At 32.8% G+C, this 24,050-nt stretch overlaps 1 protein-coding gene across 2 annotated transcripts in view; it reads right to left on the bottom strand.

Moving 5' to 3' along the window:
• Positions 1 to 2,278: 2,278 nt before the first annotated feature.
• The window catches only part of LOC129265938 (phospholipase B1, membrane-associated-like), a 28,299-nt gene continuing 6,527 nt past the window's right edge, over positions 2,279 to 24,050 (bottom strand). For both annotated transcript variants that reach the window (XM_064102156.1, XM_064102155.1), the window contains exons 3-14: positions 21,945 to 21,999; positions 20,971 to 21,029; positions 20,408 to 20,475; positions 19,717 to 19,760; positions 18,906 to 19,020; positions 18,562 to 18,757; positions 18,036 to 18,127; positions 13,416 to 13,485; positions 11,640 to 11,744; positions 10,170 to 10,265; positions 4,330 to 4,395; positions 2,279 to 3,868 (exon numbers count right to left, since the gene is read on the bottom strand). In XM_064102156.1, the coding sequence (XP_063958226.1) occupies positions 3,638 to 3,868; positions 4,330 to 4,395; positions 10,170 to 10,265; positions 11,640 to 11,744; positions 13,416 to 13,485; positions 18,036 to 18,127; positions 18,562 to 18,757; positions 18,906 to 19,020; positions 19,717 to 19,760; positions 20,408 to 20,475; positions 20,971 to 21,029; positions 21,945 to 21,993 (1,191 nt within the window). In that variant the 5' untranslated portion in view covers positions 21,994 to 21,999 and the 3' untranslated portion in view covers positions 2,279 to 3,637. The remainder of the gene's footprint in view (positions 3,869 to 4,329; positions 4,396 to 10,169; positions 10,266 to 11,639; positions 11,745 to 13,415; positions 13,486 to 18,035; positions 18,128 to 18,561; positions 18,758 to 18,905; positions 19,021 to 19,716; positions 19,761 to 20,407; positions 20,476 to 20,970; positions 21,030 to 21,944; positions 22,000 to 24,050) is intronic.

The raw sequence follows: 24,050 nt of genomic DNA, 5'->3' as shown, positions 1-24,050 counted from the left end.
CTTCTTCTCTCCCTTCAGTTAATGACATAATCAATTGACATATAAAAACAACAATTTGCTCATCACTAGCTAGACTTATGAAATTAGGTGTGGTGTTCTTTGCCGATGTACCGGCTGACCTGGTAGCCTGTTTTTTAACTGCAGACAGTGGCGTATCCCTTTGTTGGGTGTCGACAGGGAGGTTAGTCTCCATAGGTAGTTCACTTGAAACTGTTTCTACCTGTGTATTTGTAACTTTACTCTGGTCATCTGTTAAGTTGGTTTTTTCTCTTAACTTAGGTACTGATTGGGAACATTCTTTAGCATCTTCAGTGACTGTCTGTGTGACCCTTTTTTCACTTTGTGTTTTCCAGACCTGGGATGCTTCAGCATATGTTAGCTTTCTTATTATCTTTATTTCTTGTACTTCTTTTGCTTTTTTTGCCTGCTGGCATCCTTTAAATGCAGCGGAGTGTTCACCTCCACAATTGGCACATATTGGTGTCAATTTCTTTGGGCATTGATCAAAATTATGGTGATCTCCACATCTAACACATCTAATCTGAGATCTACATATATCAGCAGTGTGACCATACCTTTGACACTTAAAACATCTGAATACAGGAGGGATATATGGTTTTACTATAAACATCTGGTAGCCTAGATTGACATTCTGAGGGAGATCTGCCCGACTAAAAGTAAGAATCACACTCCTCAAGGGAATAAAAGTAGGCTGATTGATATCAACATCTTCTCTTTCTTTGTCATTTTTGTTTCTCTGATATTTCTTTACTATTCTTTTTACTGCTGTCACTTTCTGGTCCCTCAATTCTTCAAGAATATCCTCTTCTGATGTTTCAGTTGGGACACCATATATCACTCCTTTAATTCCCGACCTACTTTCCGTGACCTTTACTGGTATATTACCAATGTTTTGCATCTGTGCGATGGATTTCATTTGCTTTAGGTTGATACACTTTACCAGCAACCCAGTGCTAATTGGTTTGATAAACTCTACTGGTTGTGAACTCACGTCTCTGATCGCTCTTTTAACTTTTAAGGGATCAATATTCCTTAAATTCAATTTCTTCTGTCTATCTATAGGTGCTATAAATAGCTTGAAATCAGACAATCTTTTGGTCGAAGTAAAACCTGGAGTACGATATGATGTATTCGAGTCAGAGTCTGACGATGCATTTTGATTAATATTTTCAATTGTAATCTCGTCACTCTTTTCTCTTTTTCTTTTTTCTGGTTGGTACGAAGTGCTTTTTTTTCGACGTGGTCTTTGTATCATCCAAATATTATCTTCATCCGTACTCGTTATTGTGTGGTCCGGCTCGGATGCCGCCGGCCCAGTCGCCATGATTGGCCTTTGGTAAAAGGGCGGGAAATTTGAATGTTAGTACGGTGCGTATATAGGTGCGACCTGCGACATAAAGTAAGTGTGAAGTGCTTAAAAAGCCCACAAATGTTCGCTTACCCTGTCACTTGACCATATAGCGATGTTCCAAATGCACAATTTAGACTAACAACGCGGTATTGGTATAATTTACAGAATTTTCCTGATATTTTCCTGATTTTTTCAGAGAAAGTGAATTGCACGTCCTACTATTGCCACGTAGGTACTGAAAATTTCTAGTCTGTCTCGTTATTGTACACGTTATCGTTTATGGTATCTTTGAAGACTGAAGAAATGGAAATAGGGGGACTAGTTATGAAAAATCATGAAAAAAAAAACGTTTGCTTGCTCTTTGTTTTGCTTGTTAAAAATCCGCAATCGGATAATTTCTTTGAATTGACACAGGCATGTACGTTAGAGGGAAAATGATTCATCCAATAAAGTGTCCAATCACTAAATTCATGCTCATCATTGACTAATTGGCCATATTGTATCAGTGTTAATCAATCTTAACGAATAATTTTCCAACCTTTCGGTAATAATCCGGATTATCTTTCCATGTGTCTGTCTCCGTCTGTTTGTCTCTCTCTCTCTCTTTCTTCTCTCACTTTCCTCCCAGGCCTCTCCTCTCTGTTCTTTCTCTCACTGACCAGAGAGTCCTCTTTTCTTCCTTTCTTCTCAGCATCCCATCTCTTATCATCTCTCCCTCTCAAATGTTCATGATCTCCACATATTTCTGTTTGCCCTTCTCCTTTCCTTCTTTAATCTAACCCAGTTTACTTGTGTGTCCCCCCCCCAATCGACCCTCACTAATTTTATTTTATCCTGTCGGTCTAATGACTGATGTAAGGACTTATGTAAAAATAAAATAAAACGATCCCCAACAAATTTGGTATTGAAGCAGTTTCGAAAAATTGATACAAACTATGTTCACCATCAGAATTTATTTTAATATTCTCATATTCTTATATACAAATAATTTCATGGATAGGTGATGTAGAAAATTATTTTACAACATATTCAGATAAATAAATAAACAAATATATTCTATTCATCTTAATATGTTGTAAACTAATTTCATGAATAAAACTGTAGCATAACAAAAACTGTGCATTCCAAATAAACGTTATACAATACATTATGTTTTACATAAATGCAAATGAAAACATTGTTACATCATATTCATAAATGAAGAAGTGGCGGGAGAACTTTCGGGAAGGGCCGAGAGAGAGGGGCCGTGGCAGAGGAGAGGGGGTATGGATAGACGGAAGTTGTGACATTTCGCTCGAATCACAAAATGGTTTCATGCTGAGTATTTTTTTATTATTATTAATTGGGTGAAATGTATATAAGAGCCAATTTACCTATTTTCTGTTGTATTTCAGTTAAAATATCTAATGTCTTATTTTTGTAGGTTTGATAATAAATGAATCATAATACACGGCGTGTTTATGGATTATTTCAGCATGTAATAAAAATGTTACAAAATTTGAAATTTGAAACAAAAGAAATAGCGAGTGTGATTATCGGGTTCCTTATATACATATTACTTAGGTTATGCTCAAAGATTGTTTTGTAAAATTGAGCAAAACTTCAAAACATCAATAAATCTTATTTTACGCCAGATATAGATCAGTGTTATGCTTGATAGATTTTTTTGCAAAAATAAACAGAAAAAAAAACATTGACATATCAATGATACAATTAGCTCATAATCCATTGCACAAAATAATACTGTCTGATAATGGAATGTTAATTTATCTTGGTTTTACACGATGAAAGTAGTAAACAATGAGTGTGAAAAATGATTAAGGACGGTATAAAAATGAAATATATTGTGATGCATTTTGACCTGGTTATAATAGGTTCTTTCACCCTCCTATAAGATGATGATAAAATTTGTTAAGAAGTTTTAACTATTGGGGGTAGTATACATATCGATCAACAAATCATTGATTACTTTGAAGAATGTATGGGATTATGGTCTTATGGCTTCACAATACCTATGAATACAATTATGTAAAATCAATTTAATGATCGTAAGACTCGATTTATAGATTTTGTATAGAAAGGTTCAAATGCTGACCAACATAAACCTTTAACCACACCTTATCTACTTCCACATTTTTATCATAATAATGTCTTGAATAAAGGGAGAGGGGATTAGGTCACGTTGCCGTCGTCGATGCTCTAGACGTTGTCGATGTTGTTATGGAAGAACCGATCAAACTGAAATTGCACATCCCATAGAAGCTATCACAGACGTTGGTAGGAGCCATTTAAAGACAATCGATTAGGTTTCTTCGAGATACGAACTACAATGGCAGCGATGATGATGACCAACATGACCCCGCCTATGACTCCGACGATGATGAAAGTTTGTTTCGAGAGCTTTTGGTTTGGGTTTTCATTGACATCAGACTGGTAGTAACCGTGTTGTAGGCCATCGGACTTGCTATTGACATTTGTGTAAATGTACGGAAATTCCTGAAAGGAAATTTTTTTAAAATACAAACATAAATATCAGGTATCGATATAAAAAAAAATTATCAATCAGGTCGGGTGTATTCTCAAGATCCGAGGACAAGTTTTCTCAAGAGGCCTCCATTCTTTATTGAATTGATTATTTCTTGTATTTCATGGAGACTAGTGTCTGTTTGTAGAGAATCAATTACGTCCTCCTGGGTCTGCCTCTTTATGTTTTTCCATGGAGAGGCTCTCACAAAAAAAAAACATTATTTCCTAAATTTTGTTAAATTAAAAAATAGATTTCTTTGGTTCATTATGAAATGTATTATAAATATAAATAAGAAATAACTTAAGACCCCTCGTTAATTCTTAATCTGTTCACAACTGAATCATGTAATTTTCATAGGTTTTGTACAGGGATCGACTGGTTCCAGTATGCAATAGGTTAAGAAACGGGATCAAGGAAAGTGATTACTCACCTCAGAGGGGCAGTTCAGTTTTTCACCTGGAACCCATTCTAAGCGTTTGCTTCCAACCGGTTCAAACTGAAATTTAAAAAACAAAGCCACCGCTTTATATGCATATTTTGCTCGATATTTTTTTCTAATAATAAAAATGATGACATGATAATCGACTTTGACTCCTATTTTATCATACTTGTCATTTGATTCATCATAATGATAAAAATGTTCTACTGTAAATTACTGGTGGTGATACTAAAGCTCATCCCCCATTGAAATATTGGTGGGGTATATTATCTCTCCATATCTCCCCCCCCCCCCCGATCGACACCCATGTGGGCATGAATGCCTTATTGATTGTAACATAGAATTTATACTGAATTTATCTATTTATAATAGTTTTTTTATTATTATTATGATATGAGATAATTCAATAAGGTTCAATTTGGATATCAATGAAAAGCTAAGCAGTTGCTCATTGATATTGCGGTCAGTTGAAATGACAGATTTTAATAATTTATGAATACTATCCATCTAAGTCTGAGCTATCCTGTTTTTCCGAACATTGCATTACTTTAACGTTTCAAACTATAGATGGCGCTATACCTCTTTAAATCTTCAGTAACATATATTTAAGTTTAATTGACCAACAGAACAGTTAAAAAAATATTACAAAGGTACAGAACAGCTACCTTATTCTATTTCCGACTCCTACTTCACTATTTCACATAAAGATTGCTCTCATAATTAAAAAATAGCACTTCTGATATTGCTCAATTAAACAATATAATGTATGTAACAGAGATGGCGCTATACCAATTTAGTAATAGAGTGTTACTCAGAATGGTTGAATGTTTTGATTTAATTTAGACGAGTTCAAATATACTGTATATGCAATAATTTTTTTTTTAAAGCGGGTAAAATAAAGGTAACAATTTCAAAACAAAAAAAGCGTCCTTCGTCCTGCCAAATTAATGCAATGATTGCAAAATCTATGGTTATACCTTCGAAATTAATATTCGATCCTGAATGTGTTCCTAAGGGTAAAAAGTCAATGGACTTCATATGTGGCACTGGTTTCAATTCATGTGAGTGCTACGAAAAAACAATACTTCTCTATTTACAAACCTTGATTAAAAGAGGGTCGTTATTTTTCAGGTTCTCTCAAATAAATGACCGGTCTGAATGGTTTTTTTAAGAGTTTGATCCCCAACGTGAAAAAAATGACTAAAAAATAATTGAAAATATCTAAAATGAGATTCTAAAAAGTTAGATATAATAAATCATAAAAACGTATAATGTGAAACGGTGCTTTCAAATCGACAGAAATGATGTCAAATATGCATTTTCATTTTGGCTACATTATCTTATGTAACATTTATTCTCGGGAATGTGTTGCTAAAAATCATAAATTACAAAAATAATCATTTAAAAATCAATTCCGTACCTATTCAATTTCGTATCTATTCATTTGGTCATGTGTGACAACATCAACGTAAACGCAAATCTAATGTATTTCAGGTAATTTCAAATTGTGAGATTAAATAATCTCTGAAGAGCTTCCCTCTAAATCCAAAATATCCTTTTCATACGAACTTTACATAACTATACAATTTTGGACTATAGCTGGCGCTATACTACTTTTAAGTTTCAGTTAATGTAAATTAAAGCAGAAATTACTAAATGAACGATTTGAAAATATAACAAAGCTATGAGATAGCTAAATCGCATAATTTTCGTCATTTACTTCCCTTTTTTAATCTTAAGAAAACTATTTTCATTGAAAAATAACCCTTTTGATATTGTGCATTGAAACAATATAATGTTTGTAACTAGAGATGGCGCTATACCACTTTCTCACAGAGAGAGTGAATAAAATTAGAATGAGAATTCCGTTTTTCCTTTCTCCAAGGCGTGGTGACAATACTAAATGTTGAACGAAGATTTGTCGGATGAAGTTATCATTTCAATAATTTAAACAGTACAATTGACAACCATCTTCACCCAACATGTCAAAGCCCTTTTTATCCGATGAAATAAATAATTAAATAGGATTCGATCCCGAATCAATTCTTGAAAAAAAAAGTGTTGATGGATTTTCAAAAGGACAGTGGTTAGTATTCAAGAAGAACGCAACGACAGAACAATTTTTTTTTATTTCCACAAAGCTTGATTGAAAACAATATTCAACTTAATTTTTTTACTTAGTAGTTTCATTTTATAGGTTTTATTGTAATTCTTAAAAATATTTTGATGTTCATTGTAATTTTTTTCTTTGAATCAATCAATCAATCAATCAATCAATCAATCAAATCAATGTGTAGAATAATTTTAAAGCAATTAGATTGAATAAATACTTACACACATCATTAAGTGGAAAGGTAATTCAAAGTCGGTTGAAATGATATCAAATATGCATTTTTATTTTTGCTACATAATTTGAATTCATTCATGGGAATGTGTCGCTGATAATGACAAATTGCCAAAATAATTTTCAAAAAATAAATTTCGTACTTTCATTTGGTCATGTTTGATATATGTACGAGTAAGATAGCAACATAAAGCTAAGGAGATGCTTATGTATTTTAAGCAATTTAAATTTAAGATTAAATAATTGAATAGCCACCCTCTAAATTCAAACTATCCTTTTCATACGAACTTTACATTACCATACATTTTTGGACTGTAGCTGGCGCTATTCCGCTTTTTTATTTCAGTAAATGAAAATTCAAGCTTTAACAATCTAAAGAACAATTTTTAAATATGACAAGGGTATGAAAAAAACTGTCTTTATTTTAATTATTTAATTCATTCTTCGAAACGTGGGAAGTAACATTTAGAAGAAAACACACTTTGAATATTGTTTATTGAAACAATATAATGTTTGTGACAAGAGATGGCGCTAGACCACTTTCTCAATGAAATACATGACTAAGATTGGTTAAATGGTTAATTTAGTTTATCCCTTTCTCCTAGGCGTTGTGATAGTACTTCCCGGTAAATGTTGAATAAAGATTCGTCAGATGAGATTATTTTTCTGATAATTAGAAGGAAAGGTACAATAAACAACCGCCTTCACCCAGCATTTTAAAGATTTTCATTTTATACAATAAAATCAAAGTAGACTTCACCCAGAAACATTTCTGTAATTTAAAATGGGTGAAGCCCTAAAACGAACCGTGGTTTCTATTCAAAAGGAGTGCAATCATAAACAGGTAATTTCTTTTCACAAACCTTGATTGATTTTATTTTTATAATTTTGATATTTACTGCGAAATACAATGGAATAATCTAGCAAAGGTACAAAAGAGTTAAATCACCTTATTTTGCATTATTAATGTAATCTTTCATATTGAGAAAAACATTTTCAGTTTGAAATGGCACTTTCGATCTAGTTTATTAAAACAATATAATGTTTGTAACTAGAAATAGCGCTATAGCACTTTCTCAAAGAAAATCATGACTAAGATTAGTTAAATGTTTAATTTAGTTCCTTTTTTCTCCTAGGCGTCGTGATAGTACTTCCCGGTAAATGTTGAAAGAAGATTCGTTAGATGAGATTACTATTTTGATAATTCGAAGGAAAAGTCCAATGAATAACCGCCTTCAAGGGATCTCTAACGACCAAACATTATTTCCATCTACAAAAATCATAAGAGTTATAGATTTAGAAAATAAGAGGAGAAGTTATTCTTTTCTTCCATTTTGTTTTTTTATTTAATCAGTCACTACACCAACGTAATTTTGTTTCATGGATTTCATTGACAGTGAAAAACAACAACCAAAATGAAAACATGAAAAGTTATTGATACTTATAAAAAAGAGTCATTTTTTTTTCCTAATTTCAAAACTCAATCCATATTAATTTATTATTTCAATTGAAGTGATATCATGTCAAATCCACATTTAACTTAAATTCTTTTTAGATGTCACGTTCTGTAAGATAGGTTTTTTTTTGCTGTCAAAATTTTCCTTGTTATTTCAGCATTTCAATGAAAAATATTAATGTTGAATTCATATTCTGCTATGCTATATGTAATCATCGTTGTTCTGCAAGGTGTATAAAAGGTATAAAAACCTGTCTAGCGCCATCTCTAGTTAGAAACATTATATTCGATTTACAATTTTTAATGAATCTCCATACTTTAATCCATGTTTCAATTCTGTCGAAAAGAGCAAACAAATCATTAAAAATACGTTTGTAAGCTTGTTTTTGTATATTTGGTAAACTTCTTCACGTTTCTGGTAAGCTATGAAGTTTGTTTCTTTTAATGCTCAATTCAAAAGCTGTATAGCGCCATCTATAGTTTAAAAATATTAAAGGTTAGACATGCCGTTCAATCACATTATAATCCTTGAAAATTTTCGCTATCAAACCTTTTACATTCTTATGATTTGAGGATTTGGTTTACATTGAGAACTTATTTCTTTGTTTGTTTTTACCCTGCTCATTATTGAAGTCTTCGAAATAATGTTAAAAGCTAAAGATAAATGTTGATTTTATTTATCCTTTTCGCTGGCTTGCATTCATCCCATGCGTGAATAAATTAATATATTCTTCTGAGTATATTCTTAAAACCCACTCAAGATCTCGCTGACTTTGACATGTTCACCATCAGGTCAATCAATAAATATTGAATAAAAGAAAAATAAAAATATTACAATCTACTTAAAAGTTTGCAGGTAGGCCTATCTAGAAAATTATTTTTTGTTTTCTTTTCTCTTTTTTTGATGAATAAACATTGCACGACAAACCTGAATGATTAGTGATTCGCCCTTTAGCAAAATTATTTTCGGCTCAAGAATGGAAGATAGTAATGACAAGAATAAAAATCATCTACAATTGCCTTCAGATATATTGGTCTTCTAGATAACACTTGACGTGTAGTATGAATTATTATCGAGGAATAAACTTAGTACAAAGAAAAATAAATGGAAATTAAATACTAGAGAAAGAGAGAGAGAGAATTAAAGAAATTTTAAAAAGAGCACCATTCAATTATGTATGTGAACAAACTTAATTCATAAGATCCTGAGAAGTAAGACATAAAAACATCCTGTAATGTTTGTATTAATGAGATTTAATCTTTGCTCTCGTCTGGCTTTCCACAGACTCTCGCTTCGTCGTGAGAAACTTTGTAAGAGTAATGGGGTAAATGAGCATGGTGAACCTTTCTGTAATATTACACAGGGAGTGGAGAAAGAACGTATTGTGCAGTCAAGCTAGGATCTGATGACTGCATAAATAACAATAATAATAATGAGCCGCGTTAAGAGACAGTTGTCCCTCTGATATGCGCAATACAATAAAACGGCTCAGTCCTGTACTCGAAACAAGCATAGCGCCAACTGTAGTTGTAAACATTATAGTTGCCAAAATAAAATTTAAAAACCTTACATAACGAAAGTCTCAATCGCCATTAAATAGAATGTATGGTATTACAGAAATCAATTTTCTTGATTTTTTTTAATGGTGGCTGCGACATCATTTCCTTTTTATTAAAAATTAAACCATTATAAACATTTTGAGAATTGAAAGTCATATAGCGCCATCTATGTTCAAAACATTATAGTTTGAACAAACTGATACATTCAATCGCGCATTTCTGTTCTAATGATGATATCGCTTTCCTGATGTTTGTCTATTTTTCTTTCATTTTTTTCTTGCATTGCCGTTGTTGTTACCTTGTCTTGCTTCGTTTCCCATTAGAATAATTGGTGTAATAAAACAATTTTAGCGGGATAAGAATGAATAATAATAACTGGCTCGCTTCTGCGATATTTTTTTCTCGATGGCTGTTCTCCCCTTTCCCGCATTCATTCTTGAGCCGAACCCATCTACATAGCAATCTACTTACCAGTCCATTCCAATTAGCTGTAGCCTGTGCAGCCTGTCCCTTTTGACTGAGATGAAAACAATCGGAAGCAAAATAAGAACTATCCGGTGATCCATCCTAAAACAGACAAACAATAAACAAACAAAACAAAAACAAGATTATTAGTTAATTGTTTATCAATGGTACATTGGCAAAAATACAATAATTCCACATCATAATAACGTAATTCCGTTCAGAAATTTATTTGTAAATGCCCAATTTACAAAGTAATCTTATTTCAGTCTGTTTACAAGATCTATGTTCTCTTTGACTTCAAAATCGTTCCCATCTTTTTAAATAAAAATGAATTATGGGTTTAAAAACTGTAACTTCATTGGTCAACTTGTCAGTAATGTTTTTCCCTTTTTCTTCCGTTTTGAGTGAAATAAATCCTATATAAATCACTATGATATTCGAATAAGATCTAATTCAAAGATTTACACTCTTGTCTACATTACCATCATCTATCCATTTATCTATTCATTATTCAGTTATTCGTATTTATGTGTTTATTAATTTATAATAATACTTAATAATGCTTATTACTTCAACGGCGCTTTTCACATAAGGCCCAAAGCGCTTACAATGAGAATATTTAAAATAAATTATATTACGCTACACTATGAAACTACAAATCACGAAAGAGTTTTCAATTTAAAGGAGAATGAAACCCTTGAAACCAGCTGAATCCATATCAATGAGAAAAATCAAAGAAACATATTGTTGAAAGTTTGAGGAAGATTGAATGAATAATAAGAAAGTTATGAGCATTTGAATATTGAGATCACTAATGCCATGTAGATCCTCCCATTGGCAATGCGACCAAGATCTGTGATGTCACACACGTACAACTCCCTCATTACTTTAGTACTTATTTCACTTATATTCTCATTTTTATAGAGTCTATCACAAGGTGAGGTGTTCTCTTTATGAGAGGACAAGTACAGAGGTTTCACAACATTATATCATTGATGAATCGTTTGTCATATGATTAGAATGAGCAAAAAGAGATGTTTTGGGGTATATTTTCAGTGTCCAAAAGGGGAGAGTTGCTCATCTGTGACATCATAGATCTTGGTCGCATTGCCAATTGGAGGATCTCTATAGCATTAGTGATCTCGACATTCAAATGCTCATAACTCTTCTATTGCTAGTCCTATTTTACTCAAACTTTTGTTGATCTTATTCTTTGATTTTTCTGCTTTCACAAAAGCTTACTTGCTCCAAGTGTTTCATTCTCCTTTAAGAGCATTCAACTATGAAACAACAAACAACGAAAGAGCATTCCATTATCACTATACTTATTTATATATTAATTAATTATGATTATTTTATCTATTTATTCAATCATATATTTCTTAATTCATTCGTTTGTGTATTCATCTTGCATCCTTTTATTCATTTATTATCTGTTTATTTTGTGCACTAAGTGGAATAATCAAAGTAACTTACCGCATGTTTGGGGATATTCGTCTCATGGAAGAAAGGCTGATAAACCACAGTAAAATCATCTTTATCATCAAACTTTCCACTTTCAATATGCTCTTGTACCACCCTCTGTATAGGTGGAAATGGTGTTGGTTCAGAATAAAGAAGAGAATAATTACAACAACAAAAATATTAACGTATGAATAATGTCAGTCCGCGAGCCCCTGTGTTAATGAGCAAATGAGCAAGATTTATCCAAGTCCTCTCGTGGCTGAATTCATGTCCCTGCAAAATCTCGTGAACTGTGAGACTTTCTTTCTCAAAGAATTTAACCACTTTCTCCTTGAGTAATATTGATTATTTTTGTACCATGGGCAAGAGTAAATGTTACTCTTTTATATTGGTCATTTCTTTTGAATGAAATATTTTGATAAATAAGTGAATTTTTTACCTGAAAAGATGCATCAAGCAGAATTTTCTTCCTTTATTTTCACTTGCAAATTGTGCAACATTTTGTGTTTTAGGCACCAAAATTATTTTATATCATCAGAAAGCTCAAACTCTATACTTTCTTACAATGTCACTTTTGATATGTGGCATCTTTTAGATGGGTCAGCAGCCAGCTTTTTCCATCAAGATGCAAGACGAGATTTCTGAAATTTCTGAGTAACATAAAATCCAGTGTTCTGATTGGCTGAATATTGTTTTCAAAACAAACAGGCGCGGGTAATTTGAAGAGATTACCACATGGTGAGTGTGACCTTGCAGAGGCCCAGTGTGGGGAACATTGGAATTTGCGTGGGTGTGTGGTCTATATGACCAATCAGAGCGCAGTATTCTTGTTTTTGAGCTGCAAAATGTACTTGGCCTATGAAAAGCTGGCTGCTGACCCATCTAAAATACATCTTCTTAAAAAAATTATACCATATTAAAGCTTAGATCTTCAGCTTTATCATGATTTAAAAATAATTTGTTCCCAAACAGAATTTAAGTGTGAAAACAACAACTTTTGTTGCATGAAAAAAAATATTTTGTTTCATGTTTTAGATCAAAAGTTTATTCTATATTACAACATTCTTTTAAAAATCCAAACACATGACCTAAAAGAATGATTCTTCTTCTTTACAAAGATACCAAAAACATAAAATTTTGTCAATATTTAGAGCAGCAATGGCCGAATAAAAAGAGGTGTTTTGGTTCGCACCAAGCTCATTAACTATGCAAAAACCCTCTAGTCATGAATATCACTTGGATAAAAGAAGCTACTTTTTCAGGGCTTGCGGACTGACTGTACGTATTTTAACATTATTATAAATGATAATAATTATCAATGTAGCGCAATCTTTTATTACCCCGACAAGCATGGCTATTGTTCGAGCTTCCGCTTCAAGCGCTGGAAGAATACCGGGTACTCCATTCACCTCACCTGGGTCGGGCGCAGCACAATATGGATAAATCAGTTTAAATCAATATTATGGTGTTTGTAGTTTAGGAACTGCCACAAATATGTATAGAATCACTTTACTGAAAATATATTTATTAAATAATTAGCAGAAGATATACATGTGTAACTCATTTTATAAACATAATGTGATTAAGTGTAAACAAAACGTGACGGGATGAATTAAATGATGAATAAATAGATAAATACATAGATGCAATGATATATAAAAAGAATTTATAAATAAATAACAAAAGAATTAACCAATTTATAAATAAAAAATAATGAATGAATGAATAACATTTTATCAACTAATAAATGCAAAAATACCTTTGAACGAATGACAAAAATAATTTCACCTGATATTCTTTTGCTCGTTCGTATATGGCTTCTTTGCCTCCATCTTTGTGTAAACAACTGCATACAATTCTGTACCAAAAGAGACAAATTTAGTTCGAACTTTAGACTACTTATTGCTTGTGAAATAGATGAATAATTACAGCAAAGCAGTAGAGGTTAAAATGTAAATATTATTAATATTTTGAAAACGGTTCAAATCTGGATGTAAATTATCATTCTTTTTTACATTTTTTTTTCAAATACTTTAAGATGTACATTAATATGATCATGTCTGAATCTAATTTATGTAAATAATGCTTTTCTCTGTTGAAAATATTTTGCACCTTTTTGGGAACTGTGATTTTATTCAAAACTGTTAAGTGTATTTGAATAAAAAAATATATATATTTTTTACTTTGATTTTCTCAAAAAAACGCAGGAAAGTTGGTTTACCCCTTATAGTAGACCGGCCAAAAGCCAAAAAGTGCTCTAGATAAGGATTCGACGGCAAAATTTGTTAATGCTTGGCATCCCAGCTAAAAGTCTTGCAAAAATACCAAGGAATAGCGTACGGCCGGATGCCAAGCGCAATTTTGCGTGAAAGTGTCATTTTTAGCGTAAAAACTGAAAGAATGTCGAAAATCACGCATTTTGATATTTTGACGGATTATCATCATATTTTTAATTATCTTTGATATGAAATTATTTTTATTCAGAGTTTCAAATTATAAGTCTCATAAATATGCATTTTAAATTTGAATATTACACACACACATATAGCACAGGGAAACATAAAACCGCGATTTCCTCAAAATAAAAGTTTGTGAAAACTATCAATAGTTTGAAGTTTATTTACGCAGCTTAAATTCTTCGATTTAACTGCGTTTATCCATCAAATGTATAGTAAATGTCCTAATGTCACAAATATTAAAAGAATTTTCAAGTAAGATGGAAGATATATCACTTTATGTTATCCGAAAGGAGACAATGTGCATTTTACCAGGTGCGCATTTTGAAAGAAAAATTGAAAATACCGTACATAATGTACATAATTACATGTATAAGTACATATACTAAAGCGAGTTTTTAATTACATGTATAAGTGCATTCTAAAGCGAGTTTTTAATTGGATAGCACAATTTGTCAATTCTTTGCATCCCAGCTAAAAGTCTTGCGGAAGTCCTGAGGAATAACGTACGGGCGGATGCCAAGCGCAATTTTGCGTGAAACTGTCATTTTTAGCGTAAAATCTGAAAGAATGTCGAAAATCACGCATTTTGATATTTTGACGGATTATTTTAATATTTTTGATTATCTTCGATATGCAATTATTTTTATTCAGAGTTTCAAATTATAAGTCTCATGAATATGCATTTCAAATTTGAATATTACACACACACATATGGCACAGGGAAACATAAAACCGCGATTTCCTCCAAATAAAAGTTTGTGAAAACTATCAATAGTTTAAAGTTTCTTACGCAACTTAAATTCTTCGATTTAAAAGCGTTTCTCAATCGAATGTATAGTAAATGTTCTAATGTCACAAAAATTAAAAGAGTTTTCAAGTAAGATGGAATATATCTCATTTTATGTTATCCGAAAGGAGACAATGTGCATTTTACCAGGCGCGCATTTTGAAAGAAAAATTGAAAATACCGTACGTTATGTACATAATTACATGTATAAGTAGGCCTACATACTAAAGCGAGTTTTTAATTACATGTATAAGTACATACTAAAGCGAGTTTTTAATTGAATAGCACAATTTGTCAATTCTTTGCATCCCAGCTCAAATTCTTGCGGAAATACTGAGGAATAACGTACGGGCGGATGCCAAGTGCACTTTTGCGTGAAATCTGAAAGAATGTCGAAAATCACGCATTTTGATATTTTGACGGATTATCATCATATTTTTGATTATCTTTGATATGGGATTATTTTTATTCATAATTTCAAATTATAAATCTACTAAATATGCATTTCAATTTGGAATATTACACACACATATATGGCAATATGACATTAAAAATCGTGATTTACTCAAAATAGAAGTTTGTGAACATTATCAATAGTTCTAAGTTTTTTTACAAGTTATTTTCTTCGATTTAAATTGGTTCATCTATTGAATATCGATCGTTTCTAATGTCACAAATATTAAAAGAATTTTCAAGTAAGATGGAAGAAATATTTTGCGAAAGGGGGCATGCAAAATTTAGCGGGGATGGGGGGGGGGGGCATTTTTAATGTAAAATTGAAGATACTGTAAATTATCAACATAATTACATGAATAAGTACATACTTAAAACGAGTTACAAAATTGCTGGCCGCAACTGCCTCTCCCCCCCCCCCTCCCCCCCCCCCGCTGCCTAAGGTCGATCATGTATAGTGTCCGAAAGGATTACATGGAGCTGAAAGTGTCCCGTTTTCAAGATAATATACCACTAGCGTAAAGGGGGGGGGGGGCAGACTGCCCCCCGACGAGTCACAACTCATGCAGGAGATGTACCCCTGCCCCCCCGGCTCCTTTAGTCCTGCTCTGCTATGCATGCATGCGAGACATAAAATAGGTATTGCCGTGGCAACGGCCATATTTTTTTAGAATTTGATAATCCAATAATTGAAGTAAAATGTAGATTGACAGAGTAGTTTAAAAATGCTAATTCGATCGTTTTATTCATACATGTTTATTTTCTATGCACTAGCGTACCTACGGGGGGGGGGCAGAGGGGGCAGTCTGCCCCCCCCCCTGACGAGTCCCAACCCATGCAAAAGACGTATCCATGCCCCCCCCCCGACGAGCTTGAAGACCTTTTTTGCCCCCCCCCCCCCTGACGAGCTTGAAGACTTTTTTTTGCTCGTCAAATTTTTTGGCCGACGGTTTTGCCCCCCCCCCCTGTGGAAAATCCTAGGTACGCTACTGTTTCTATGATTTTGGATATAGATATTCCTACAAAATTAATATTACCACGGTAACGGCAAATTAAATATCAGACCTATTTATGAATATCGCCACAGGTAGATTTTACGTTCAGCACCAATTAATTCGCGGAAATAGCAAGAAGATCGAACTCTACAAAAGTAAACATAATCCTATATACTATCATGACGAGTATCGCACTGATTAATATTAGTATGTGCAATATAGATGTAATATTGTGCGCTGTTTGTATTTTATCAGAAATGCGCATCCGATAAATGTACATTGTTATCTTTCGCATATAACATAAAATGATATATCTTGCATCTTATTTCAACATTTGTTTTCACTATATGTGCCATGACAACAATTATTATGTATTTATTCGGTTAGCGCTAAAATTGACGAAATTGAGATGCGGAACGCAAACATTATACTATTGATAGTTTTCACAAACTATTATTTTTAGTAAATCACGATTTTATATTTCATATTGCCATTATGTGTGTGTAATATTCCAAATTGAAATGCATATTTACTAGACTTATAATTTAAAACTCTGAATAAAAATAATTCCATATCAAAGATAATCAAAAATATGATGATAATCCGTCAAAATATCAAAATGCGTGATTTTCGACATTCTTTTAGATTTCACGCAAAAAATGATACTTTCACGCAAAAGTGCACTTGGCATCCGCCCGTACGTTATTCCTCAGTATTTCCGCAAGAATTTGAGCTGGGATGCAAAGAATTGACAAATTGTGCTATTCAATTAAAAACTCGCTTTAGTATGTACTTATACATGTAATTAAAAACCCGCTTTAGTATGTACTGATACATGTAATTATGTACATAATGTACGGTATTTTAAATTTTTCTTTCAAAATGCGCGCCTGGTAAAATGCACATTGTCTCCTTTCGGATAACATAAAATGAGATATATTCCATCTTACTTGAAAATTCTTTTATTTTTTGTGGCATTAGGACATTTACTATACATTCGATTGAGAAACGCTTTTAAATCGAAGAATTTAAGTTGCGTAAAAAACTTTAAACTATTGATAGTTTTCACAAACTTTTATTTGGAGGAAATCGCGGTTTTATGTTTCCCTGTGCCATATGTATGTGTGTAATATTCAAATTTGAAATGCATATTCATGAGACTTATAATTTGAAACTCTGAATAAAAATAATTGCATATCAAAGATAATCAAAAATATTAAAATAATCCGTCAAAATATCAAAATGCGTGATTTTCGACATTCTTTCAGATTTTACGCTAAAAAAGACAGTTTCACGCAAAATTGCGCTTGGCATCCGGCCGTACGCTATTCCTGGGTATTTTTGCAAGACTATTAGCTGGGATGCCAAGCATTAGCAAGCATTAACAAATTTTGCCGTCCAAAGTATAAAAAATCGTTTTGGCCGGTCTACTATTATATTTTTTCAAGAATTCATTAAAATTATATTGTTACGATAGGGTCTTCTTCAAAACAATTTCAAACATCTTTTGTAAAGCTGTCCTTGCTGTTGTAATATAGTTTACTTGATAATGATTGGATTGTTTTTTTTTTTAATCTGTTTATAGCAAAATTTTATTTAGGTGCACTCAGTTTATCCGTGTAATATCCAAATATCTTTATTCATTATCAGTTGCTAATCCTCTTAAATTTTAAAAGGGGGAATAGGGAGGTTTTGAGACCATAAGAATACTTACGAATGAACAAGATTACATTTAAGACTACCGTCTAATTCCGGTAAGATATAGGCGTTTAGGACTCCAACAAGATTCACTATTGCTCGCGGGACCTGTGTCAACAAAAAATAAAATGACGATTCATTGACGATTTATTTTCATACATAATATCCAAATAGTTTATGCTTAGTATTTCATCAATCATGATAATTATGTAGAAGGATTTGCTTTCATTTTTCTTTCTAAGCAGCAGTAAACCATTTTGATTATTCTATTCAATATTTAATCGGACTAATGGGGTGTTGCAAGAAACTTGCGATCAATTGCAAGTCAATTTTTGGTCCCTAGATCAATCATATGTCTTGCAGTTAATTGCAAATTAGTGATTGATTGCTAATTTGCTCCTAAAAACAAGAAGTTTAATTTAATTTGCTACAGCTAACGTTGATCTATCAGTTTAAAATTTGCAATTGATCGCAAATATTTTCTTGCAACACCCCCTAAGACTGCGTCATACCATTTCCAAAATGAATTCAACTGTATATACCTCATCATGGAAGATACGCAGTGTTTCATCGATGAAAGCTAAATATTCCTGAGGCTCTGACGTTTCTTTGCTGCATCCGCTACAGAGATCATTACCTCCGATGAATAGAGTAATAAACTTCCAATCATTCTCCATATCGACGTCGGAATGGGCTCGGAGATCGTCGATCAGCTTACGTGCCTGCTTCGGTAAACCCCTGAAGAAAGAAAAGAGAAATGCGATGTTGGACACATAATTACCCTCATATAGCACTTTTACCCAATATTCTTTAGAGTGTATTATCAATAATACTACTACTAATGATAATATTATTAATACTACTAATAATAGTAATGATAATTTACTTTGCCTTAGCCCCGACGACAGCATGGTTGAATGATTTTGACTTGGGTTGAGTAAAGACGATTCCTTCACCCGTAGAATAACCAAGAATATCAGGATTATATTTCCTCAGGATATCTATGAAGAACAAACAAACCCAATTAAGAACGTTTAATCTTGAGCATGTTGAGTACGTTGATTTGACAGTGAAGAAATACCGCCTGTGTGAGAAAGAAGAATGAATTGGGGTATACCCAATAATGCAGTGGCATAATCGGGGGGGGGGGAGCACACGTGCCTTCCTTGTGCCCCCAATCAAATAAAGTGGAAAATAAGAAGAAAAATAGTGAGCGAAGGGGGGGCATTAGAATTATATAGAAAGTGGTCAATCGGATTTTTTCTCTCATATTTGTTTTGCTTTTCACAATGGTCTAATTTTGGAGAGACGTCTCGTTTGTTTAATATTTATTATGGAGATCCACCCGCCTGGACAGACACTGCAGGATGGTAAAAAGACAAGATTGTTGGACCAAAAATGAAAAATAAATCGACGGGCATGTTACGTATTATTATGTTGAACTATGAAAGAATAACTTTTTGTTTACGTCACTGGTATACCTTAGTGTGTGTGGCAAACGGTGATAGAATATCATAGATGAAATATCGATCAGGACCTTCATGAGATTGACACACGTCGTTATTATCCACCAAAATTACCTACAATTTCAATAAATCGTAGATTTACATAACATCGCAAAATAAATGAATCATAAGTTCTTTTATTTAACATGAATAATGTGGAACAAACAATTTGAAGTGATCTCGGCTACTTACTAGGCAGTGTTCCAACGGAAGATAAACTTTTGTCACCCCCAATGCTAGGTTGGGAGAAAGAGAGAGAGAGTTTAATTATGACTGGAGTTTTAAATGGTCGAAAACAAAACGCCTTTTGCCTCGATCGTTCCCACTGTCCTCGCGAAAATTGTTTAACCTTTCAATTTTATTCTACGATCAATACGATTGTCACGAATGATTTGATACGATCTTATACGATTACTTTAACTACGGTTTCAATCGTGACAGTGTGAACTTGGTATACAGGGAATTAATTACAAAAAGTAAATGTTTGTCCTATGTTATACCAGGCAAGTATCAACATATTAATTCAAATCTATGTTTCAATTCTATTTCAATTATTTCTAATTAAAATAAAGTCCCTGTGCATATGTCAACGTTAAATTCCACATTTATTCTGAGTTATCAAATCATGTTAACCCATTTTTTTAATAGGCTACCTCACACAAAAAAAGATGTTTTATTTTTCTTCCGTTTGCGTTCACTGTTGTGATAGTTGCGAAATACAGAAGTTTCCCCTTTTTTTTTACTATAAGTCATAAACAAACAATCTCACTTTCAATTGACCATTCGGAAGAAATTTTCAAATTCTCGTATTTCATCATCTTAACAACATGATTTATTTACATTAAGAATTCCAAAAAAAATGATAGTTGACGTAAAGGCCTACCTCGCTGATACACCCCAGTAGTTAAGCATCACAGGTAAAAATATAGGAGCTCCAGCGGCATATGCAGTCTGAAATAAAACACAAGATATGTATCTATCAAACGTCATCATCATCATTATCATCATCATCATAATTATCATCGTCATAATCATTATTATCATCATCATCATCATCGTTGCCGTCGCCATCGTTTTGGTCGTTGTTATCATTACCACCACTACCATCATCATCATCATCATTAGCCGTTTCATCATTATCATACCCATCATCGTTGTCATCGTCGGCCGTAGTCGCCGCTGTCATTACCATCGTCATCATGATTATCAAATCAACTTCTTTATCATCATCGTCGTCGTCGCCGTCATCAACATCATCACCATCATCATCATCATCGTCGTCGTCGTCGTCATTGACGTCGTCATCATCATCACTACCATCATCATAAAGAACATCACGATGATTTGTATTTTTGATTATCGTATTGTTTCATAAATAATCTATGTAAGCAGCAATGTGTGATTAGCATGATTAGTACACTTGAATGATTATCTAAATATACTTACTGAAAGAGAATCTCCTATACCAGCTACCACATTAATATCACCCGGTCGGAGCTTGTGAACTGTATCAAACGAGACATAAACATCTTATTTATTTACACAATAACAATAAAATACAAATTTATTTTTCTAACAATACAAAATCACTAAAACAACAATCTGATCACATGTTGCACATGTTAGTTCAGTGTATATATATAAGAAAAAACTAATTGAATATGATATTTAAAAAAAAGAGGATAACTTAAAGGGGTACTCCAGGCTGAAAATGATAATGATTTGAACAGATAAAGAAAAATTATTCAAACAAAATACTAAAAATTTGATCAAAATCAGACAAGGAATAACAAAGTTGTGACATTTTAAAAATTTGCATTACTTCAGTGAAGTACTATACATGTCTTCATGAATATTCAATGAGCAAACCGATGATGTCATATCCCCACTTGTTATTTTGTATTTTATTATAAGAGATAACGTTTATTCAAAGTTTTTCCCCAGAACTAACAAAGTTGAATTGACAACTGATTTCATGTAATAGATATTCATTGATGCAACCGTTTTCATCATAAGGGAGACATTATCATTCACACCTGTATGAAGAAGAAAATAATTGTGATTTCATATAATAACATAACATGAGAAAAGGGAAATCAATATTCATGACGATATGCATAACTGTTTTCATAAAATATTGCCAAATTTTAAAGTTTAATAATTTCGTTATTTTTTATCGGATTTTGATGGAATTTTCAGCATTTTGCTCGGGAAATTATACTCTATTTATTTAGATATAGATTTTTCAGTCCAGAGAACCCCCTTTAATATTTCTGAATTGTAACATCATTGATCATGCAGAAAAATTATTTGGTATTTCAGTTATTAAAGGGTAGCAACCTGTCTATGCCCCATTTTCATAGTGAAGCAGAATGAGCCCGAACTTCTTAGTTTTATTTTAAATATTTAATAAAACAAACCTGATGTAGGTTTCTCTGGTGAAACAGAAGAGTGACAGTTGAATTCCATTCCTACCTGAAAGTCAACAGAATCAACAGGAAGGACATGACATGACATGACATGTTACTGGGAACGTTATTAAATTGTAAGTTCAAGTTTGTATTATGATAATGAATCAATATTATAAGCACTATTAGCTGTGAGATGAACACCGCAAACCTACTCCACCCCACACAGAAATATGAAATTTACCATAATCTTTGAATTCGACAGCCAATATTTAAGATATCCGAAAGTTTAATGAAATCAAATTCTATCTTTTTTTAAGGTCAGTATTGTCTGTATCTGTTGAATTAGCTTCGCTTTGTCATGTGATATCTACCACTCAATTTACTTTTATTTCATTCCATTTACGTGTTCATATAGTTCTGCAAAGATAACTCCTTCGTGACATGTTAAATTTAAGAGACACGATTACGAAGTTTGTTCGTCTCATAAGATTCCACGAATTACCCGTTAAAGGACAAGTCCATCCCATAAAAAGAGAAAAATCCAACAAGTATATAACACTAAAAAGTTGACCTGTAATAATTATTAATTGTGACAATTCAGTGCTTTCTAAGCCCTCCATATTGTTGGGTATCAAGCCCAGACCCTTCAGGTGACAGATCATCGAAAAATAGCAATGCATATATTAGCTAACCTTAGGAACCGATTAATGATAAATACAAATAGCAAGAAAAGGGGAGAAGATTGTAACTCGGTACCGGGTGTTCAGGACATGCTGGAGGTGTTTTGGGGGTGTTGCTACCAAAGTCCAAAATATTGAAAATGCTATATATAACTCCCTCCTGTTTACTTATCACTCGATGTATCAATCATAGCAGAATATTGTTTATTTTGATACTTCAGTCACACTGCAACGACGACAATAAATTGTTCGACAGGTCACCGAGGAATTATCTAGCGACGATTTATTCTGGAATTGTTACACGATTGCACTCGATCCAAGAATGCTCTGACCAGTGAATCTCATTAACAATTCCTTTGATCCGACCGTATAGCTCCGGCGTACTTCTCGGACATTAAACTTTAAAAAAGAAAAAAAACAGATAATGTGTTTGTAGAAATAGTCGTTGGACTCGTAGTCCAGTAGTTTGTTTGTCGTCAGAGTATATATCGCTGGAGTACTTCTCGCAAGTGTGATTATTGACATTATTCACGTCGCGTACAATGTTCACCTTTTATGATGTTGAGGAACAGTAAAATTAATCGACATTAAAAAGAATGTTGATGTCTCGTCGGAAGAAAACAACAAACTAACTATCCCTAACTAAAAGATTGATATCGGGAAGATTCACCTGACATATCAACAGCTTTCATCCAGAACATAAAGGGGTGGAGTGGGAGTAGCTCTCAACTATATTGCTGTATATATTCGAGTGCGACCTCATGGTTTCGAAGCTCCTATACACGCCTTTTGTAGTTAAATAATATCCTATTTACGTGGGGTATTTCCTCGGGTATTCTAGATATTTGTCCATTTTCTTCAAAAACATACCCATCTTCTTGTCTTAAATATTAATCTTAAGGGTTTTTCGAATTGAACTCGAGATTGGATGTTTTCCGAATTATCTCTCACCAACTTTCGAAAGGTGGCACGCTTGACATGTTTATACTAAACGATGACGATAAATGTTTCGATTCACTCTAGAAACTAATGACGTTCAGAATACGTCGAATAATAGGCATAAGTAATAGCTTTTGAAACAACTACTAACAATAATATCAGCTCAAGTGCTCCTGTCTCTTCCCTTATCGTGAAGAAAAAATAAGGTTATGTATATCATAGGCTCAAGTGCATAATGTTTTTGGGTCTTTTTATAACTGAAGGACACTTTTTAAGTGTTTACGAAGATATTTTTATTCATGAAAAATGTTAACTGATATACTGCACCTGGTTTCAGTTTAATTTTTTTGTTTAATTTTTAACAGACGAGTCAGTGAACAACAGTAAAGACATACAAAATAAACAGATGTTTAAAAAAAATCTATATTCAGATCAAATATTATTACTGATGTTAGGATGTTTCTTTTTTTTAAATTCAATTCTCTTTTCCAGTTTA

This window comes from Lytechinus pictus, chromosome 7 (assembly GCF_037042905.1).
Source record: "Lytechinus pictus isolate F3 Inbred chromosome 7, Lp3.0, whole genome shotgun sequence".
Lineage (NCBI taxonomy): Eukaryota > Metazoa > Echinodermata > Echinoidea > Temnopleuroida > Toxopneustidae > Lytechinus > Lytechinus pictus.
Note: the sequence above shows the minus strand (reverse complement) of the source record. Positions and strands in the feature narration are given on the sequence as shown.